This window comes from Parasteatoda tepidariorum, chromosome 7 (assembly GCF_982258835.1).
Source record: "Parasteatoda tepidariorum strain Cologne lab strain chromosome 7, Ptep-v5.0, whole genome shotgun sequence".
In the NCBI taxonomy this organism is placed as follows: Eukaryota; Metazoa; Arthropoda; class Arachnida; order Araneae; family Theridiidae; genus Parasteatoda; species Parasteatoda tepidariorum.
This window is the reverse complement of record NC_141761.1, coordinates 12,382,277-12,405,751: the sequence shown is the minus strand read 5'-3', so window position 1 is coordinate 12,405,751 and position 23,475 is coordinate 12,382,277. Positions and strand designations below refer to the sequence as shown.

The window sequence follows — 23,475 nt, the reverse complement described above, 5'->3', positions numbered from 1 at the left end:
GAAGAGTTTAAAAGATAATTCCATCTAGAAATGTTTTTACTTTCATTTTTTGAAAGAACACCATAATTTTTAAAGAACATGATAAAATAATTTTATATTCTAATAAAATATGCCTGAGGGGAGATTTTGTTAGGAATTCAGATATTTGGAACAAGATGAAATTGGGGGAGGGGGGGATTCCATTTTAAAAATAAGATTTTTCGAAAGTGGTGCAAGTGGCAAAACATGGTGTTGGAGCAACAAAAAAGCAATTTTGGAGCAGCAAAACAAAGATTTGGGGCATATTTAATAAAAAGAATTAAAACAAGAATTTAATAACAAGAGTTTTTAATTTTGTTCATTTACAACATATCTTATTTTTTTACAATTTTTTGAAGGTCCCTGCATAAACAAATTAAGTTTCTTTTTGGTATCTTGCAATGCTGTTAAATATTCTGCTATCCTCGACTTAGCCTCAGATAAGAGGATCTGTCCGCTTTCTATAATCGACATGTCTTTATTATTCAACCCATCTTTAATATTTTTTTTCAGCTGTGGCTATGAGATCTTGAATCAATTTCAGCAGCAATCAATCTGCTTTCCTCAGTTTCAGTGCTTTCACATTCTTTTTGCTTTCTTTCTTCTCAGCCTCTAATCAAGCAGAATAATTTTTAAATGCTGCACGAGTCCCTTCAATCATATCTTTGTCAACTTTAAAGTTATTTAAACCCCCAGCTGATACGTGACACAACTTGTCTCAAACCATTAACACTATACAAATTTAAATTTGCCCTATTGTCAAGTAGCTTTTTATTCACACATATGAACAAAACTAAAACCTGTCTAGTACTAAAACCTCTTTCAACATCGGCATTCCCATGTGGTATGCACAAAAGAGCTTTAAAAAGCTTTGTTATAAGAGGATATTTGATATTTCCCAAATTATCTTTCTTTGCAAAATAGTTCAAATACGCATAAAAACACATCAATTCACAAGTCATAAAATAGTTCCAAAACACATCAATTAGTGCATATTCATTTGAGTCAGAAGAATAACCCTCTGGTTCTCCACGTAACAGCAACAAAGATGCCTCTTCAAGAGTGTCTTCCATTCTCATTACAGGATTCAGCACTTTAAGATGGAACAGTGACCTATTTTCAAGAGGCAATGCTTTTAATAACTTTTTTGCACATGCCATAGACCTGGCACCTAAATACATAGAATTTTTGTCTGAAGAAGATAAGGGATTGGATTGAATGTAGGGTTTAGTGGCACTTAGTCTAAAAGAGGACATGCTGTGCCAAACACGGTAAGAAGAAGATAAGGATGTCATCGCATTTGTGGTATCTAGTCCATAATCTATTAAATTTGAATTTTGCCAAATTTCTGCGTTTTCTTCATCCAAAGATTTTTAAGTCCTTCCCTGTCAAACTAAGAAAAGCAGAACTCTTAAAAAAACACCCTAACAGTGCTTAAACTAGAGACACCATTTCATCATACAGCAAGTGAAACAATGATGTCTCAGTTTGGAAAAGACCTAAAAATTTATTTAATACAGCCGAAATATTTCTTAAAAATGAGCTTTTGGCAAAAGCAATTTAAATAAATTCAATATTGAGTGGTTCATATTATTTTTTAAATTATTAATTACATCATTTAATTCTTAAAAAGGTAATATAAAACTCTAATTAATTTAACTATTATTTAAGGTTATTGGGTGTATTTTTCTTAAAATTTAAATAAATGTTATTTGTAATAGTATATTCAACAAAACATTAACAAGATTAATATTGATCATATCGAATTTATAAAAATATGTAAAGAATTAAGCAAACTTTAATAAATTTATATTACAAATATAAATTAGTGAATGGCCCCTAAATTTTTTAAAATTATAATTGGTTATCTAGTACAGTATTTCATCAATTAAATGATTAAAAAAAATTAAATAATTTTTAAATGCAAATATAATGAGAAGTTAAAAAATTTTTCAGAAGTAAATTATTATATTGCCCCTACACTCATAATATTTAACAAATCTGTGATAATAAAATTTTTTTTATATCAATTGTTTTAAATCAAAACATTAAGAGATGAATTAAAGTAGTTTTGAATGACAAATCTGAAAAACAAGTTTTTTTTTGCTACTTTAAAAATTCTGAAAGCCCCTCTCTTCATACTTAGGTATTAAAAATCTTGCTTCTAAATATTTGGTTTTTTCCTAAATCAAAATAAGAGCACTGATAAAATGAAATGCACACACAATAATAAAATGCAATAAGTAAAAAAAAATATTAGTAAAAAAAGTAAAAAAAAAGTTTAAAAAAAATATGCAATTAGTGGATGGTCCTCAGATAAAAATTTACGTTTAAGATACTCAATTAATTCTATCTTTATTAAATTAAATGAATATAAGGGAGATGGAAATTTTGAGGTTTTGAAGCTTGACTGCTCTGAGGATTAACATGAAAGCATGTACTTAGTGAATGGTCCCCAAGTTAATTCCAAGATTATGGGTACTATTCTATAAATAGAATAGAGCAAGAAGGTCATTAGCTTGCCATTGACGAAGATGATGGCACTTCAATAACGATGAAATTAACAAGAGAAATAGAAAAAAATTTTGCTGTTAAAATTTAGCAATGTTTAGTTGTTCCCCAAAAATTCGAGGGAAGTTTCGGTTCCATTTCAGAGAGCGGAAAAGGAAACCTGAAATTGAGAATATCTTGCAAAATGAAGCAGAGTTCCACACGAGAGTGCAAGAATCCTTCCCACTGAATCCCGAGCACCCCTCCCCCCGACATGGCAATAGCTGGGTTGCGGCAAAATTGTGACTTGACGATACCCAGGGGAAATTATCCCTTTTGGTGCAGATCAGCGCAATTTAAGCCTACTACTTCAATTTGGAGCATGTAGGCGCAGGTTTCCACAATTGGTGCGGATCGGCGCAGCACTTGCAACACTGGAGATCTAAAATCAGGACTTTCCATGATTCTTTTTAAAAAAATAGTAAAAATCATGTCATTTCATGACAAATTTTGTTCAATACTGAAATTCATGACTTTCCATGTGAGCGGATACCCTGTAGGTATTTTTATTTCAACGAAAAATTACAATGAAAAACATACAGACTACGAAAAACAATTTTTATAACAAATAAAATTTCATTTATAAAAATATTTTATGTCATTTATTCATTTTTTTTAAAAAGAGAATCTCAAGCAGGTTTGAATGCTAACTGGCCTTGTTTTTGAGCTTATCACTATAGTCATACATACATTATAAATCTGCAGTTCTCATAACAGCAGAAAAAAAATTCGTTTTGTGATGTTTGTTAATAATTATTTCTTTAACATAAACATCTATATAAAAGTTTATATTTACTTGTTGAGGAAATCAATAAAACTTTCTCTTGTATCGGCGACTGATGCAATCTGAAAAAAAAAAAAAAAACAAAGTTAATAAATCAAAGTTACACAGCAAAAATTAATAGAAAATACTTATCTTAAGAAACAATAATAATGATTATTTAACAGAATTAATAGATATTGAGCACTTTACCAGAAGATTCAGCTAAAAAATGAAACGAAAAATAAAAGAACTGTAAATGCAAAATATTAAATGTAATTTAGAGTTACCTTATATGTAGTATGAAAGAAAGTTAAAGTAGGTCGAGCATGGGTAAATTTTTGTATGAAAATCATTTTCTTAAAAATTTTATTTAAATCATACTTCTTAAATTTAAATCTGATTTTCATTCTTATTTACTAATCAAAACTCAGATAAAATGTACTAAAAATAATTTTAAAACATTATTTAATTACAATATTATTACATTATTTAAAAACAATATTATACTTAAATATTTAATTAAAATTATTTTGTAAATAAGCATTACAACCTAATCAATAAAAATTTAAAATCATCGGATACGGATCAATTTTGTTAAAATTCAACTGTGAATTGAATTTGTAGAGACGAAGAGAAAATTTGTCAGTTTGAAATCTAATAAAGAATAAACGAATTTAGATCACAAAATATAAAAATAATCAATTATTCTAAATTCCTTATAGCAGAATAAGTCTTGCTTCATTGTTTATTTATGTTACTGTGAATGACCAAAATTGGTGTTCAAGCAATAAAGCAAAGATATTTCAGATTTAGGTAAAGAACAGAGCTATGCAATTCAGTCAACAAAAACAGTCTATTTTAGATATGTTTTTTAAATCAAAATAATTGTTTAAAATGTAAAGAGGTAAATCAGGGTTGCCACTCAAATCTGTTCCCTGTACATATTATACACAATATATTTAGAGGAAACAACAATTAATGTGCTCCTGAGTGTGCTATATTGGGCCAACTATATTTATTAGTTTTAATTGCTGGAAAAACAGCTGAACATACTTAAATAATGCTATAGTAAATGAAATAGTCTAGTATAGCTGAAATATCATGGTTAAATATAGATTACGCTTTGAGTGGTTACCATTTTTTAAAAGACAAAAATAAGAAACAAAATTTCCTGTATTTTCCCAATTTGTAAGTAAAAAAAGCAAAATTCCCTGCATTCTCTGTTATTTTAAGTGATTTTTATATTCCCTGTATTTTCCAGGATTTCCCTGTGGAGTGGCAACCCAGTAAATATATTTATCTCAGTTTTTCGTCTATTTTAATATATGCCCTGTGGCAGAATTTTTTCCGGCTCTCTACGACATACCTCTCCAGTACTAATATCTTTCTGCAAGATACTTAAAAATAACAAATGTACATGTTGCTAATTTAAAGTAAGAGAAACGTTAACTTCAAACAATAAATAAATTTAAAAAATCTGATCAAATAAAATAGGTAATTATTTTATTGAATATGTAATATTTTTTTTATTCCAATATTATGGGCAATATTCTCACAATTGCTTAGGATCAAAAACATTTGCAATAATGTTGAAAGTTTTCGGGTAGCTGTGAATAATTTCTTAAATAATTTGAGTAATTAATGGTTTTCCTTTAAATTTTTGTAATGCTAATTTTTTAATTAAGAAAATGAATGAAGAATTCTAGGTTCTTATATATATTTTTTTCTTTTAACAGGGTGCAATTTATTTGTATTTCATGTTTTTTCCCGGACTTCTATACAAAACCATCGGGGTACTGAGGGAGTTAATTTAATCATTTGCTTCTCCCTCAATTAGAAATGGTTTTGTTTAAGGGCTACCGGGTCGGTACTCCCTGAAGACGTCAACTTCGGTGGTCATATTTTTATTTTCTTTGTTTCCTTTATTTTGTAGGAAGATAACCCACTAATTACTTCCTTTTTCGCATTTTGTAATTCATCATCACATTTAAAAAATTGTGAAATCTGTAGGAGTAACTACTGAAAAAAGAGAGGGATGACGAAATCACGCAAATTGGACTCTTCAAAAAAGAGGTATTACAGGGTGCGTAGCCAAATTTTTCAACAATAAACAAGAACCTTTTAAGCACTTTGAAAAATATCATAATTAGTCAGTGTTGGCAAGTTTTTGACAATTGATGGTTTTATCCAATTTTATTTACAGCGATGAAGACGATTGTGCGTCACAAATGATGAAATTAACAAGAGAAATTAAAATTTCTATCACTAATAGGTAAAAAAATTGATAATGTTTAGTTGGTGCCCATAATCAGCAAAAATTCAAGAGATTTTTCGATTCTATTACAGAGGGCGGAAAATGAGATTTTTCGATTCTATTACAGAGGGCGGAAAATGAGATTTTTCGATTCTATTACAGAGGACAGAAAATGAAGTCTGAAGTCGAGAATCTCTTGCAAAATGCAGCAGGGTTGCACATAATAGTACAAGAATCCATATTGCTGGATCCAGCTCAGTGTACTCAAGTGCAGATGAAAAGTATTTCATCAAACATGTAAAACAAATGGTGTTTTCATACACTACAGACCGGCGGTACGCCGAAATAGATTGGGGTTGAATTAATTGTGAAAACGTTGAATAGGACAATGTCTTTTTGCATAATTTGGGGCGAAAATCAACATGGTAAAGAAAAATATCACATTTCGTAAAAGGGAAAATTAAGCACTTTTTAAAAACACCCATGGAAAAAAGCACCTTTAAGGGCTCTTAAAAAACGAAAATAAGCACCTTTAAAAATGCTATGCACCCTGTACTAACTGCACGCTTTTATTTCAAGATTCAGTTGTTGTAATAAATAATATTGTGCAAAAAAAAAAAAAAATCGCATTTTAAAAGATATGCAGAAATCAGTAGTAATAACTGCATGAAAAAATAAAACAAAAATTTCTACAGGAAAAAAAAACTGAAATTTTTTTACTTCATTATTCTCAAATGAGAATAGAAAATTCATTAGCATTTTTTTTCTCACTCAGATGTGGAAGAAAGGCATCTTTTGATTCTAATTCTGAAGAAAAGATAAGATATCTCTCAAAAATTTCTGCAAAAAAAAAAAAGCTACATTTTTCACGTCCCCTTTCTGCAAGAACTCTGTAATGTTCTGCGACAATGTCACCGTAGGGAATATATGTATTTGCTAACAACAAGCTCACTATAATGGCTATTTCATCTTCTATAAAATGTTACAATACAGACTGTACTTCAAAGGCTTGATTCCGAATTTTCAGACATGGGAATGTTGCTGAAAACAAGCAGTTTTTTCTATTACAAAAGTTTGAAAATTAATAAAGAGGCAAAAAAGCTTTTCATACCACCCTTGGCTTGAGAAGAGCAGGCAAAAATTCGTTCAGGTAATGCTGTTTATTCATTAAACTGAAAAAATAAATCACAAAAAAATATATTAGATGTTTTATTTAGCAGAAACATTTTTTTAATTACCTCTTAACTGTCAATCTGTTTCGATGATTTGGGTACATAAATTGTCAAATTTTTATTGCAAAAATCAACTATTTAGTACAAAATAAAATATACTTAATAGTAGTTAAAAATTGATATTTTGAATTATGTGCATAAAAGTTTTAAGGTTTATTTGCCACTGCATGTGGTGACGTAGTTTTAATGTATGTTCAAGGGGGTTATTAGTTACCTCCTTTTAATATATATATATATGTATATATATACCTATTATATATATATATATGTGTGTGTATATGTACATATATATATATGTATATATATCTGTATATATATTCTAAACGTCTGAATTACGAAAAATTAATAATGAATGAAAACTTTTTTATACATCTACATCCTACTTAACATACAACAGTTCATTAATCAAGTAATGTTTAAATTTCTGAGGGGGTTTCGTCCCCCAAACTCTCCCCAAAAACTATGCCACTGACTGCATATTCGCTTGAGACAGCAGCCACTCAGCGCGGTAGTGGTAAAGTTCGCTTCTAGTGCAGCATTACTTTAGAATTTTTTTTTTAAAAAAAAGAATAAATAAGTAATAAAAATTAATTTCATTTTTCCCCCCAAAAAAATAAATCACCTTTATAACGTTTCAAAGAACTGCACGTCATTTTGAAAAGAAAAAAAAATTTAGGTGCACAGAAACTTCTATCCTTTAATAACTTCAGTGAGTGCTGCTATCTATTGCTCTAAATTTGCCTCTACATAACTTTTTCCAAGATAGATTCAGGTTTGACAGGGATGAAGCAGAAATAAACTTCTCCTGCAGGGAGCATATAAAAATTTTTCAACAAAAAATAAGCACCTTTCAAGCACTTAAAAATATTTTTAAGCACTTTCAAAAAAATATAATTAGGCAGGGTTGGCAAGTTTTTGGCAATTGATGGTTTTATCCGGATTTACCCGTCATGTCAAATAATTAAAAAAAACTTTTGGCATAGATTTTGACAATTGTCAAAAATCACGAAATTTTTAATCTGGCGTGACATTTTAGAACACCAGTGCTGCGCTTGTGCTCAAGATTATTTCGAGCATGACAGTTAAAAGGTTAATTATTTGTACTTAAAAATAAAATATACCTTGCTTCTAAGATATAAGGAGGTATTTTCTTGGTTTCTTGAAAATAACAGAGAGCTTTCTCAATGATTTTTTCAGTATCCACTTTCGGCTATAACAAACAAAGAGAACAATATATATATATATATATATATATATATAAATTGAAGTCAATTCCTGCATAGGCCAACAAAATTTTTTAAAATTTTAATTACTTTTTATTAAATAATTACAATATTTTTGCCCATATAAACTATAATTAAATAATTAAATTTAATGAATGAATTAATATTTGAAAAAACTGTATTAACATCAAGTCTCATCCACTACAAGTTTAAAAAAATGTGTTTGAATTTGAATGGATGAATAAAAATTATTTTATCAACGACTGGAAATTTGAACAATGTATAGGGAGAATGTGAACTAATAGTAGGAATTTAAAAAGATGGTACATAAACACTCATGGACCAACAATACTCAAAATTATGTTTTAAAAAATCTATATGTCAGTAACTTGACGACAATGAATAATTCAATGCATACCAAACAGGTATAGAGGTGACTTGAACATGGTAGCATAAAGCTATTTTCACACAACTGTAGATCATAGATCACACAACTATAGACTATCAATCAAATTTTTTGGCACTGGAAAAATCAGCTAGAAAATTGAACTTAAGAGTGAATGTGGAGAAAGCAAAATATATGTATTGTGGTACAATGGAAACCATCCCTAAATTGCTTGAAATAGATTCTTTTAAATTTGAATCTGTAAAAAATTTTACTTATCTAGGATCAGAAATAAACTATCAAAATGACATTAATCCTGAAATCAGAAAGAGAATAATCACAGCCAATTGCTGCTTCTATGGTTTAGCATCATTATTGAAATCTCACTTAATAAAAAGAAAGACGAAGATTTTACTTGATAAGGTATTAATCAACTCAGTTTTGACTTACGCTTCAGAGACATGGACTTAAACAAAAAGGGAAGAGAAGTTATTAGCAACCTTCGAATGGAAGGTCCTACGAACCATCTTTGGTGCTATCCTTGATAAGAACAACTAGAGAAAAAGATATAATTTTGAAATATATAAGATCTTTAATAGTGATGATATCATTTAATCTATTAAACTAAGTAGAATGAGATGAGCCGGGCATGTAGCGAGAATGAGCCCAGAGCGAGTAGCATTATGAGTCTTTAATGCAACCCTCACCAATAAAAGGCCAAGAGGAAGGCCCAAAAAGAGATGGAAAAACTGTGTGGATGAGGGTTTTGCCATCCTAAAAGTAAAGAACTGGAAATCAATTGCTGGGACAAGGGCAGAATGGGAAAGGCTTCTGAGGAATGCCCAAGCTCATAAAGGGCTGTCATGCCAATGCTGATAGATCATAGCAGAATCTGCAAGGATTTCTTAAAGAGATCTCTGCACATTCTTGTGTTCACAATGAACAACAAATGAGACACATAAAAATTAAATAACTGTTGACAATTTATAAATATGAAACTTTTTCTAGCTTCTAGATGGAATTTGCTTTTTTAAGAGAAGCATTTTAAGCGATGAATAGAGAGCTTTTATTAGTATGTAGTTTATGAAAAATCTAAACTGAAAACATTCATACAGTGTAAATTTAAGGCATAAAAATTTTCAACACAATAATTAACCTACCCAGTCAGATAAGTATAGTGATGGATAAAATATATTAACGAAGAAGTTCCTGTAAAGTTTGGTTTTTATAATCAATAAATAAACATGAAGGTAGGTAGGTACGTATGTTATTTACATCGCACCAGAGCTGCACAATGGGCTATTGGCAACAATCTGGGAAACATCTCTGAGGATGATCTGAAGACATACCATCTAAATTTTGATCCTCATCATAGGGGACGGCTCCCCTGTTTTGGTAGCCCGACGAACTGCATGCGAAGTCGAGCACTTTACGGCAAAACAGTTTAACGGGGAGCAATACCGTGCACCCTCGGTTCCTACGCAGGCTGATCAAAGTGATCACCCACCCGCACACTGACCCCAGCAGCCAGTGATGATTAACTATTGTGTTCTACTGGGAAACGTGTCTTTATGATCAGTCCACTGCAGGATGTAACAAACCTAAAGAGTTGAGAGGGTAATGAAATTTTTCATAGTTTCTCTATAGCAAATGAACAAAAATAAACTGATAAAAAAAGTTTTTGAACTTAAATTAGGGAGCTAAAGTATGCAACAAGAAAGCAATTGATTGAGGATATTAGAACACTTTAAGTTTAATCAATTTTGGGGAAAGAGGAAAAAGACATCGCTAATATAAAGAAATTTAATTTATTTTAAATCAAATGAAACCTCTAATAAAATGCAATGTGAAAGATTGAGACAACCAAATTAACACTCATAAAAATGAGAAACAAAGAAAAAGTCTGAAATTAGCAATAAACTGAAAACTTATGGAAAAATAAATAAAAAAGTCAGTGAAACTGTTTTGTACAAAAAGAAAACATTTGAATTATCTACATACTTCCGAAAAAGAAAAGGGTAATACTTTGTGCTATGTAGATTAAAGCAAAAAACAATGTGAATGAAACACAAATGCAAGTACATAAATTGACATACAATAGTTTTCGTTCAACTGAACTGAAACTGTAATATGTCAATTTATGAATTGTTATTTGTGCTTTATTCACAATCGTTTTTGCTTTATTTACATATTTCTTTAAAGTTTTTTTTTAAATACTATAGATTTATATTAACAGTCCAAGGAGCTGATGTACACAAATTCTGATTAAAAATAATAAAATAAAGCAACAAAGTAATGTTGAAATACAAATTCTTCTAAAGTTTGGAAGGCTTAAAATAAGTTAAAAAATTTACCTTATTAGGATACAGATCCAAAGTTTAAGCTCTTATAACAATTATGATAAGTTTAATTAATAGCAAAGTTTTATAGTAAATTAAAAATTGTCTCTTTAGAAGAATTAGCATGAATTGATGCAAACATTTTCTATAAATACCTTAAAAGGTAATTTTTTCTAAGCAAAAAGACTAATTTTGGACATTCATGCTGCTAATTAAGATAATCAGCATCTTGTTTGTCATAAAATCGATTCTAATAAATTTCGCAATTTAAAATATCGGCCACACCAAATTAATTACATGCAGGGTTCATACTCAAAGAGAAGACATTTTATTCCCTGATATTAGGTTTTACAGGTCAATTTACATGAAATTCGTAGTCAGTGTTAAAAAAATTAATTACAAAACTGAAATTTATATTTTATAATATTTAAAACAAACAAATTTAACACAATCAAAACATTATATAAATTGAATTACTTTCAAAGATAATAGAAAAGTTATTTAAAAAAATGGAAAGTAAATTCAACATGTCAATAAAACTAATAATTTAAACAATTTGATTTTCAAATAAATAAATAAATAATGTATTTAAAACATTAATGTAAAAATCAATGAAAGATAATTTGTTATGCATTACATATCAGAATCGACAAATTTAAAATAACAATATAAACAAAAAAAATAATTATAATAACAATAAAAGAGGGGGGGGATTAATAATATTGTACACTTTATTAATTAAAAATATAAAAAATGAAATTGCATTGAGAGATAAAATGCAGGAGAGTAATTGAACAACAAAAAAAAAACATTTTAATTCTTAACTCATTTTGAATGTCGAAAATCTCAGTGCTTTATATTACCATGATAAAGAAATGTTGTGAACAAAATAGAAAAGGAACACATACAAAAATTCATAAAACACATGTAAATTAAATGCCCCCTGTCAAAATTTCATTTATTATTGAATTGTTAATTTAATACAATCATCATGTACACTAAAATGTGTAAAAATTACAAATTTATTATGTACACAAAAAGAAAACTTAATGTCATACCAATTTAAAAATTCAATATTATCTTTAAATTAGTAATTGGGATCAATATTTCTATATGACATGATTTTATCACATTGATGAGGATCTGTCAATGACTGTCTTAAACTCAGATATAAAACTTGATTAGAGTATTGATCTGTATTGATCTACAAATAAAACAATGTACTAACACAGGGTTGCCACATAAATTTCGAAAAAAGTTTCCTGTGTTTTCTCCTGTGTACATATTATACACAATACATAGTTCTTTATGAAATAAATTAAAACTTTTTTTAGGTGAGATTTCAGTGTATATTAATATAAAAGAAATCACAAGACTTTTGAAGAAATAAAATTAATTTAATATAAAAATTACCAAATTAAAAATACCGTGTATGTTCCGAACATGGCAAAAAGTTTCTCAATATAGATAACCTTCTTAGATGGACATATATCATTAGAAAATTACAGATTTCTTTTGTTAAATAAAATACTGAGTAAATTGTGATTGTTCAATCATTTTTCTCTTTAATATTTGAAAATTTTAAAAACTTAGATTTCATTATAAAATTAATTATTCTAAATTAGTTTTAATTTAGATTCCAGGCAAAAGATGTGGTAATTCATTGCGATACACCCGTAATTCACCGTGTTGTACCACTGTTTTTAAGATATCATTCTAAGAAAATAAAGACAGAAGGGTTTTGAGCAATTCTGTCTCACATCTTCATAAATGGTAGCATAAAAGAATCTCAATAACATGCGATTTTGTGCATTTATAGTTCATTTAAAAGAAATGCTACAATCTAATTTTTTTTTGTGTTAGGTTTCTTTACCTAATAAAATTATTCCAATAAAATACATGCTAATAATTTAAATATATGTTTTAATATGAAAAATTATTTATCTACAGTTGAAAAAAGTTGCTTTTAGCATTCGTTAAAAAAGCATTAAGAAAGAAAAGCAAATTTACCTGCAAGTCTTTCACTCTGGTTTTTAACAGAACAATGTAATCCAAATTTAGTGGTTGACATTCCAGTGGCACATTCAAGGGTCTTTCCAACATAATCTACATAAAAAAAATTTTTTTTTAGAATTTATTAAAAAAAAAAGAAGAAGTGATAATAAATTAGCATGAATTATAACAATAATAAAGGAAACTCTAAACCCTCAGCTTTAGAAATTCTAAAGAGCCAGCATAAATTTTACATCCCGTTATGTCGCAGGTGTTATGTTGGTTTCATGCATATAAACCTTAAATTTTGGTATGTGCTGGGACCACATGTTTAGGGTTTTTCTCCTCTTTTCATTATAACATAATACATAATACAATTATTTTGTGTCTGAATTGCACATATGAGTTATAAAATTTATCATTAAAAATTATAAAATCCATCATTACTGATTTATAGTAAGACATTTGTTCCTTTATTTTATATTAATTACTATTTTAATGATTTTTAACCCCTTAATAATTCATTTTATACATCAATTATCACTCATATCGGTTACCCGTATTTTCCTTGCACATATTATACACAACATATAATGAGGAAACACACATTCACTGTGCTATTGTATGTTATAAGGATAACGATGGTAGCTTTAGTTGCTCGAGAAACTTAGTGAAATAGGAACGGCTCAACATAAAAGAAATAATGCTATAATAAATTAAATAATTAAATATAGCTGAGCTATCACCTTTATATACCCCTCTCAAAGCACAAATCACTTTGAGTGGTCTGCATTTTTTAAAAATTCCCTGCTTTTTCACAGTTTGTAAGGAGAAAATTTGAAATTCCCTGCATTTTTCTTGCTATTTCAGATGATTTTTAAATTCCCTGTATTTTCCAGGTTTTCCTTATTCTCCCTGTGGAGAGGCAACCTTGAGTTAGTTGCAACAAAAAAATGGAATCATTCATGCAGCAATACTTCTTACAGCATAGTGAGGCCTTTCAGACAATATATATATATATTTTTTTTTCCTGTCGTATTTTGCAGATGCAGAAAACCTGAAATCAGTTATACTGTAGCAAGCATAATAATTATTTTTTTTTTATAATCTTGATTAAACGATTAAATGCTGCTATATGACTCGGGAGGAACCAAAAAAAAAAGGATATCAGCATTTTGTGGTTGTGGAAGACAAACCATACGAGAAGGAAAAAAAGGAGAAATGAAATCACTGGTAGTGAGTTCACCTCAGTTGAGCTAAATCTAGAAACTGAATAGCACCAAGAGAAGGGCTGGGATAGTTTTAGGAAGTTATAAATAAATGGGTAAGAAATCCTTGTCATAAAATAGAAAGAGTTCATCCAACATTCATATGGTAAGTCTGAGGCCGTCTGCTGCTATGGAAACAAGAATAGCTGCTCTTCACTCTAGGACTATCACAATAGAATACCAGTCTCTTGCTGACCAGAGCTGAAACCTGTCTTAAAGGGTGCCCCCTCACTTAGGATAACATAAGGCCTTAATTAGGATAACATAAAAAGATTAATAGAAGCTTTTTGTGTTACACACACAGATATATATATATATATATATATCATCCAAGTTATTTTATATTGAGAAGAAAAATAGTTGATGAAAATGTTGAAATTTAAAATGTCAAAAAGTTAAAGAAAATGAAATTGATAAGACAAAAAAAGTGATTGCAACCAGTGGCGGCATTCGTGGAAGGCCCCAAAGCATTTGAAACAATGAGAAACTTTTTGCAGAAAGTGAGCAGAAATGAACTGTGTTAAAAAATGAACTGCGTTGTTATTTTTTTTGTAAATATTACATTAAGTAAATAAATGTTTTATTAAAAATTATTTTTTTAATTATTAATTTTTAAGTCCATTGCTTCTTTATTAATTTCCATTAGATTTCTGAATCATTATTTAATATTTCATGTTGATTAATATATAGAATTTGATTAGAAAGATTATAAATAGAATAGACTATAATATAGAATAAATAGATTATAAATAGTAAGATTTATTGTACAGAATGAAAAATGTACCTTAATAAAATCAATGTTTTCTTCATAAGGTAGTAAATCTGAAAGAACTTGTAGTAGAACTGAAACAACTTCAGGATTTCTTCCTTGAAGATTACTTCCAATATTTGTCTAAAAACCAAAAGAATAATTTTATCGTTAGCTAAAATTACTCAGCTTGAAAATTTAGATGATTAAAGAAATTAACTGCTTCCCCCACCAGTTTTTTTGAAAACAAATGCAAAAAATTAACATATTTTTTTTATATTTCATTAATAAATACAAGGAACTAAAGCAAAACATACAAAAGTTTCAAGTTGAATTTTTAAAATTTTTTATGTGTAAAAACTATTTAATTCACCATCAGTTTACCATACCGAGTTATCTCGGTCAATTAAAAAAGTTAAATATTATTCTTTGAATGATAGTTTTTAAAACAATGAACAACACAAAGTGATAATTTCCAAACACTAGTGAAGTGATACGCCAGTTTTTGTTTATTCTTTTTTTTTCTATGTAAATTCAGCAACCATTGTATATGCAACCGCACAGATTGTACAGTCCTACAATCCAACAGCAAATTTCCAAACACAGCAGCAAGGTTTGTCGATTTAAATCAGCTTGATTTAAATCAACTGATTTTACGTACATATATTGATTTAAAAAGTTAAAAAACAGTGTTTTAAATTAATGATACTTTTATTATTTTCCTTATTTAGTTTTAAATTTTTTAAAAATAAATTGCTGCATTAATTAGTTTTAGTTAACGAAATTACTATATTTCTTGATGCGTGTTAAATTCCAACACATTTGAAATTACATTTTAAAAAATCTTTTGATGCTTGAGATTAAAAGTACAGATTAACGTAAACATTTAATGTTGTTAAAATCCTACCTTTTGATTGAAAAAGTATGCAATTAAAATCTACATTATATTTATTAGTGGAAAATGTATACTTGAAAAACTTGAGGTTATCTTAAAAAGAAATTATCCTTATATACCAAAAATAGGGTTTAATTCGGTTGCTATGCATTCAAAGCTATGTATTATAATGAAAAATTGTTTTAGATAGTTAGAGCTTCTAAAATATTGTTATAAAATAGTTTTAATATTAGTTTAATTTTGAATTAAACATTTATAAAGTTTTTTTAAATCATAAATGTGTACTTACAGTGTATTAAAATAAAAAAATCATATTTAAATAAAAAAAAATCTGATTTAAATAAAAAAATCTGATTAAAATAAAAAAAAATGATGAACCCTGCACAGCAGATTGTGTTTTGTTTGCTCCCAGTCAAGTAAAAACGTGATAAAACAAACTGACAAATTCTGCAATGCCTGAGTTTTCTTGGGATAATAAATATTTACAATATGAACATCCTCTAGTTTACTCGGGATAATCGGGAAAACGGTTAAAGAGAAAGAAATTAAATGAATGAAGAAATTAAGGAAATTTTAAAATGATTAAAGAAAATAAGGAGAAAAAATAACATAATATTTCTACCTGAAACCACGATATATAAGAAGCAGCAAAAGAATCATTTTTAATTAATGTGATTAATCTTCCAATCAGCAAAGCCCTCTGCAAGCTTTTTTGGTGAATATGCTCAAACCCATCTTTCAGTAAAATTGTAATCATTTCTGTGGATTTAAAATGTATGTTAAAAACTTATTCCCTGGATGTTATACAACATTGCATAAGAATAATAGTGATGCTGATATTTATAATAACATTATATGCGCATGATTACAGTTCCTAATTGCATGTTCATTTTGTTAAACCTGTCAAGTTAATCACTCTTCAAAGTTCACCACCTGACTTTTCATGAATAATTCCAAGAAATTTTCATGACTTACTATTTTCTCCACACAAACACAACAATAAATTTAAAAAAGCATTATAATAGCATTAATTGAAATGATAGGTATAATCAAAACTGTTATACTCTGCATCTTCATATTTATTGATTTTAAACTTAAAACACAGAGTAAAGAAAGACTTGAAGTAATAAAATAGCTGAAAAATATACAAAAACAAATAACTAAATACTGCGAGATATATGAGGCTTTTTAGAGCTGTTTTATTTCTTCTTTAAAATAAGTGTAATATAAAAAGCCTAAACTAGAATTTTAAATTGATAAAATAAGAAAATAAATAATAAATGAATAAAAAAATTCTGAAATTACAGAAGTTTAAAATATAATCCACTTTGGAAATGATGCTCATTTTTTGAAAGAACACAATAATTTTTAAAGAACATGACAAAAACATATTTTAATAGAATACGACTATGAGTGGGGATTTTGCTACTAATTTAGATATTCGGAGCATCAGAACACTGTTAAACTGGGAGGGGCAGGGTAAGTTCCATTCTAAAAATTAGATTTTTCAGTAACCTAATTTTAACCTGATTTTATATGATTTTTTTCAAAAAAAAAAAATAGTTAAAATCATGACATTTCATGACAAATTTTGTTCAATACCGAAATCTGTGACTTTCCAGGTGTGCAAATACCCTGTACACAACAAAACCTTCGTAACCAGATCATCAATTATGTATGTTGACAACAAAATTAATTCCAATTTGTCAAAGAGTATAATTGACTGCCATTGTAAAACCTTCATAAGTTGACCAAGAAGAAAAAACCTTTCTAAGAAATTTTTAATGCTATTATAGTAAATAACAGAAATTCATTGAATTGGTAACAGAATTAAGGGCTAACTTAAAGCTCTTAGTGAGTAGAAAAAATAGGAAAACTATTGAGTTACATAACATTGCATTACATACATTATTCGTACATATATAAAAATAACATGATATAATAAAAAAACAATGACTCGCTCTTTCCATAACTTGACCATTGTCAAAATTGACCCTTATAAGTGGTCAATTTACATAGGTTTTACTGTACTCCTATCTTTCGATTACATCAATTTTATGAATCATCAAAGCATCATGAACCATTAAGGTATTTAAATTGAATTAGTTTCATCAAGACTTGCCACAAATTTTACTATTGCAATTTTAATTCATTTTTAAGGAAATAAATCGTGAACATATTTTATAAAAAATATTTCGTACATTTTATAATAAACCATTTTCATTTTTGCACCATTTTCTTTATGCAAGATTATTGTCCATGCAAAGTTTTGTCTTATAAAATTATGCCTATTTTCCAGAAATCTAAAACTACCTTGGCTCTAAAACTTCGTCAAGATAATGGCCAATTTTTGCTTCACTTTCACATTTTTTATGTTAATATTTTTTGAAATGATGAGTGTTTTGAGGTTTGGAGTTGGATATGTTCCAAATGTTAAAACTTTTATGTTAATATTTTTTGAAATGATGAGTGTTTCGAGGTTTGGAGTTGGATATGTTCCAAATGTTAAAACTAAGTTAATTAACTGTATTAGACAAATCTTAATACACAAAAAGAGAACAAAACTTCCAAGGTATTTTCATAAGAGAGCTAATCCTACAACAATTTTAGCTTTGTTTGATATTTAAATTGAATTAGTTCCATCAAGACTTGACATAAATTTTACTATTGTAATTCATTCAATATTTGTAATTTATTTTTAAGGAAATTAATCATGAACATATTTTATAAAAATATTTTTGTAAACTTTTTGAAAAGTATATATATTTTAAAAAAATATTTTGTATATTTTATAACTAACATTTATCCATTTTCATGTCACAATTTCTATACAAAATCTTCCATCTAAACAAAACACCATGAAATGAATGCTAATTTTTATTTTTGTGCCATTTTCTTTAAGCATTATTATTGTCCATGCAAAGTTTTGTCTCATAAAATTATGCCTATTTCTCCTAAAATTGTCTTATAAAATTATGTCTCATAAAATTATGCCTCGGCCAATCTTTCTTTCACAATCTTTATGTAAATATGTTTTGGAAGGATGAGTGTTTTGAGGTTGGATATGGTTCAAATGTTAAGCTAATTAGATGCATTAGACAAATTTTAATACAAAAAAAAAAAAGAGAACAAAGCTTTTAAGGTATTGTCATAGGAGAGGTAATCTTAGAAACTCTTGTCAGCAGCAAAAATAGACAAATCTTAAAATGTTTCTTTGCAGAATTGATTTTTACATTTTTAAAAAGGCATTTTTTGCAATTTACAAAGGATTTCTTTGCTATACCTCTGTCCCTCTTATTAACGAAAATAAGTTAACTTATCTCCCGTTTAGGTGCACACATTTCAGTTGAGTTCATTGAAACATATTTATGGATTTAACTTTAAAAGGACACTTTTTGATAGTTTTAAACACTGTCTTAAAAGAAAATCAATATGGGATTTGTTCTGAGCAATGCCATCTAGTGTGTGTTTTTAAAACTAAATTGAAGAGAAAAAAACAAGCCTGTAGTGTACAGCAGGGGTGGTTGTATTTCAGGTGTAATTCTGGGCCTTTCGTATCAATCTTCCAGGCCCACTAGGTAAACTAGGAGCAGTGCATGTGATTTTTTCGTAGAATTTCGCGTAACTATTATTCATAGACCACCGCAAATCAAAACTTATAATCAGACGAAATTTTCACCTTAATCTAAAACTTAAAGTAGGAATTAAATTCCACATTTAAATTTCGAAATCTTCGCTAAATCGAATTAGGATGTTTTCATACAAGCGGCTCTTCCGTAATTTAGATTTTTTGCTTTGTTTTGGTTTGTCGCAATTTAACAGTTTTTAATATTTGAAACTACGCCAGAATCTGCTAATATCGCGAATCATAATCACACGATTTTAATATCAAGCATAGATTTTCGTATTATCCCAAATATAGTTACTTATTGTGAATCATATTCAAATGATTTAAGAACCATACATCGTGATTCGTATTCACATCATATAAAAATCCAATATCACAATTTGTATTTACACGTTTTTAAAACCAAAATAGTGATTCATATTCATGCAAATTTAAAATCCAATATCGCAATTCATATTCACGCAATTTTAAAATTCAATATAGCGATTCATGTAAGTACTAAGTTTTTTCCAAAATTAGTAAGTATAAAAGGGTGATTCCATAGTGTAAAAAATATAAAAAGTGTTATTATAGATCTTAGTTCAAAAAATAAGATCAAAAGTGAAATTTGTATCTTGTTATTGAGTTATATCACAGAAAATTTTCAGATGTTTTCACCTTGTGTCACAATCATCCCTGGTACAGAAATCTGTTTCCTATCATGTGTTGAGTTCCCCGTGGCAGAAACGTGGCGACAAGGTGACATTGTTGCAGAACATTACTGAGTTCCCGCAGAATTTTTCAAAATATTTCTTTTTCTACAGAATTTTTCTTCTCCCCTTTCTACAGAATCATATTCAGATAATGCCTTCCTCGCATATTGGAGATGAAACGAAATGCTAATGACTTTTTTTCACAACTTTATTTTAAGAATAAAAAAAATTCTGCAATAATTGGCTTTAGCTAGAATTTCAGATTGATATTATAAAAAGAAATTTCCAAATAGCGAAAATTTAAAAAAGGTTAACAATCCGGATATTTTTTAAGAACAGGAGAATATTGCCTATACTATTAGAATATGTATTCTTTTATAATTAGATTTTTAAAAAAATACTTACATTTATAATTAAAATATATATATATACTGTTCGTAAAATTATATATACTATATATGAAGGCTTCTTTTGTAAACAGAAAGCGCTTTTGTTTCTTTAAATTAGCAACATATAGATTTGCTACTATTAAAAATGTCTCTCCCAATGTCAAGTCCAAGTGATTATTGATATTAAATATGGTGGCAAGTGCAATGCAATCATTAAAACACAAGAAAATGAATTTTAAAAATTGCAAGAAGTAGGAAAATTAATAATTGCCGTTGAAAAACAAATAATAAGAAAATAACTACAAATGAATGAATTATATATAAATCAGGGTGCACAGCCAAATCTTTCATAAAAAAAGGAGCACCTTTTAAGTACTTTTTAAGCACTATATACATTAACAAAATGCAAAATAATTTTCAACGACTTTACATGATTATGATAAAATAACTACTAGTTACTAAAAAAGAACATTTTCTTGATTATATTAGCCATTATAACGATATTTTTTGGTTCAATATCAGAGGGTGGAAGCTTAAAATTTAGAATGTCTTTTGCAAAGCAGAGTTACACATGAGAGTGCTCACAGAACCTAACTTAGAAAATGCTGAATAGAACAATGGGAAAAGCACGCTTTTACATAATACACCAAGAAAATCGACATTCCCTTTTCGACTAAAAAACACCCCATGAAAGAAAGCACCTTAAAGAGATTTTAAAAAACGAAAATCTAAAGTTAGCACGTTTTAAAAATGCTAGGCACTATGTATATATAAAAAAAAAATCAAATTAAATTAAATGACATAGATTGACAAAAAAAAAAATTTTTCAATTAAAGAAAATGACTTTTTCAATAACCTGTAATCAGTGATGATTTGTCTTCAGTAGATCGAGAGAGGGCAGAAATGATAACGGAAAAATTCCTCCAGTTGTTATCATCATTAAAAAGAGATTGCATTAGAGTGAACTTAATTTCATCATGCTTCAGAGTTTCTATAAACTGCAATGATATCAAATGACCATTAAGTATGAATATGCACAGAATCTACAGACATTATAAGAAAACTATGGAAATAAATTTGAATAAGCTTTTTTTTAAAATCTATTTCATTTCTTCAACAAACAAATTCAACAAATAACTATATATTTTTAAAAAATACTTTCTATTTTATCCTTAATTTTTATCAATGATATATCAGGGTAAAATAAATCAATTTGTATATAACATGGTAATAAGTAATTTCCACCTTAGAAATTAATTATTTTGTATTCATGTACTACATAAAGAAATCATCTAAAAATGTTCCGTTAAAATTATAATTAATTAAATAAAATTACTTAACTTTATAAAGTAAAATAAAAAAAATTAATATATTTTGAATGTTTTTAAAATACATACTTGCGAATATTTTATCAAAGTAAATTGTTTTGGGCATCATCAAATGAAGCAAACTCAAAGCGCCATCAGAAGTCAAAAACATTGAGTAACCAAAAATTAAACTAATTAAAAACTCATTTTATCAAAAACTAAATAGAATAAGCTAACTTTAAGTTTTTTATAACAACTAGGGTGATAAGCTAAAGTTTCGATGGAATGAAAACAAGCTAGATGGGTTGAAAATTTAGTTATTTTAAGATGGGCTTCACAATGTATAGTAAAATATTTCTTATTTCATGATGAAACTTGAGGTTTTTTAAAAATTGTACTTTACTCGTTACCCACATTGTTAAGCTGTAGTAAAGTTTTAATTCAATGACACATTTACACCGATGCTCAATATTTGTTTTACTTTAAACGAATACAGATGTATTAAACCAATATGCAACTGAAGCAAAAACCAGAACAGGGTGGCCACTCAAATCAAATTTCCCTGATTTTTCCAGGTAAAAATCTTAAAAATTCCAGGTCTGTTTATTCCTTATAAAATGCAGGATAATTACAAGAAAAGCGTCTATATTATAAAATATTTTACTGAAAACGTCATTTTTTAACATATCACGAAAAAATAATTTATTTTGACAATTTGGCAAGATTTTGTTTTTATTTTTTAATGTTTTGGTACAAAATTAATTTTTAAAAAATAAAGACATGTGGAGTAAATAACATGTTTAGCTAGTAGAATATATTTTTTACTTACAATACAAAATTTTTAATGTGTTACTTTAAGTAGTTTTTGCTCAAAAAATCTATCTACCAAAAGGCAAAAACATAATGACTAATAAAACCATGGATAAGTATTGTTCAATATATATTCATTAAGCAAAGGAAAAATAATTCCAGCTGATTATATATCAACAAATTTTTATAATTACAGTGGCTCCCAAAAGTGTTCGTTCACTTATAACTTTTATTGAAATAGGAAATAAAAGTTCACAAATTAAAATAAATATTTCAGAATGGTATTTGATAATAAGATGTATAATCTATTCTTATCAAAACTGCATAGGATATTTTAAAAACAAAGCAAAAGTTTACTTTTAAGATATCAATAAGCAAATAGTAACAAAAAGTTTACCCCACAAGTAAGTTTAAATGTTTTCGGATTGCAGAATTAAAATTGTCTATTAATTAAATTTTTTTACTTAATTATTTTTCATTTAATTTTTTATTTATTTATCTAGAATTTAGTATCAAACTTATGAAAGTAAAACTATATTTTAATTTTTGCATGCTAACACAGTAATATTTTCCTTTATCATTTAAAAACAGCTCGTGATCATAATAAAACAATAGACAAAATTCGAAAGTTTAGGATTTGTCATCATAAGAGGTAAATCAGTAATGAATATTGTTAAATTAGTTGATTGTGTCCTATTGCACTGTGCAATATGTGATAAAATGCTTAAAGGAAGGACTTCATATCAGACATTAAAATTATAAAATTTGTGGAAAAATTCAAAAATTCACAATTGAGAGATGTAAAAGTTTCTGTAAAATTTAATAAAAAATATTCTATTTAAATTTCCCACGACAAAAAAAAACTAGTTACATTTATTTAAAAAAAAAAAACTTATAAAAGCAATTGTAGATGCAAAAGGAAAGTACTAAATATTACTAATTAGAAATATTAGAATATTTACTAGGTAATAGGCAGATATTT

The 23,475-nt window shown here is 27.8% G+C and overlaps 1 protein-coding gene across 4 annotated transcripts in view; it reads right to left on the bottom strand.

Annotated features, from left to right (window-relative positions):
* The window catches only part of LOC107437470 (Fanconi anemia group A protein homolog), a 73,493-nt gene that overhangs the window by 10,175 nt on the left and 39,843 nt on the right, over nt 1-23,475 (bottom strand). For all 4 annotated transcript variants that reach the window (XM_071185356.2, XM_087167319.1, XM_016049483.4 and 1 more), the window contains exons 10-16: nt 21,233-21,374; nt 16,290-16,426; nt 14,809-14,916; nt 12,775-12,870; nt 7,939-8,027; nt 6,697-6,757; nt 3,365-3,414 (exon numbers count right to left, since the gene is read on the bottom strand). In XM_071185356.2, coding sequence (XP_071041457.1) covers nt 3,365-3,414; nt 6,697-6,757; nt 7,939-8,027; nt 12,775-12,870; nt 14,809-14,916; nt 16,290-16,426; nt 21,233-21,374 — 683 coding nt within the window. The remainder of the gene's footprint in view (nt 1-3,364; nt 3,415-6,696; nt 6,758-7,938; nt 8,028-12,774; nt 12,871-14,808; nt 14,917-16,289; nt 16,427-21,232; nt 21,375-23,475) is intronic.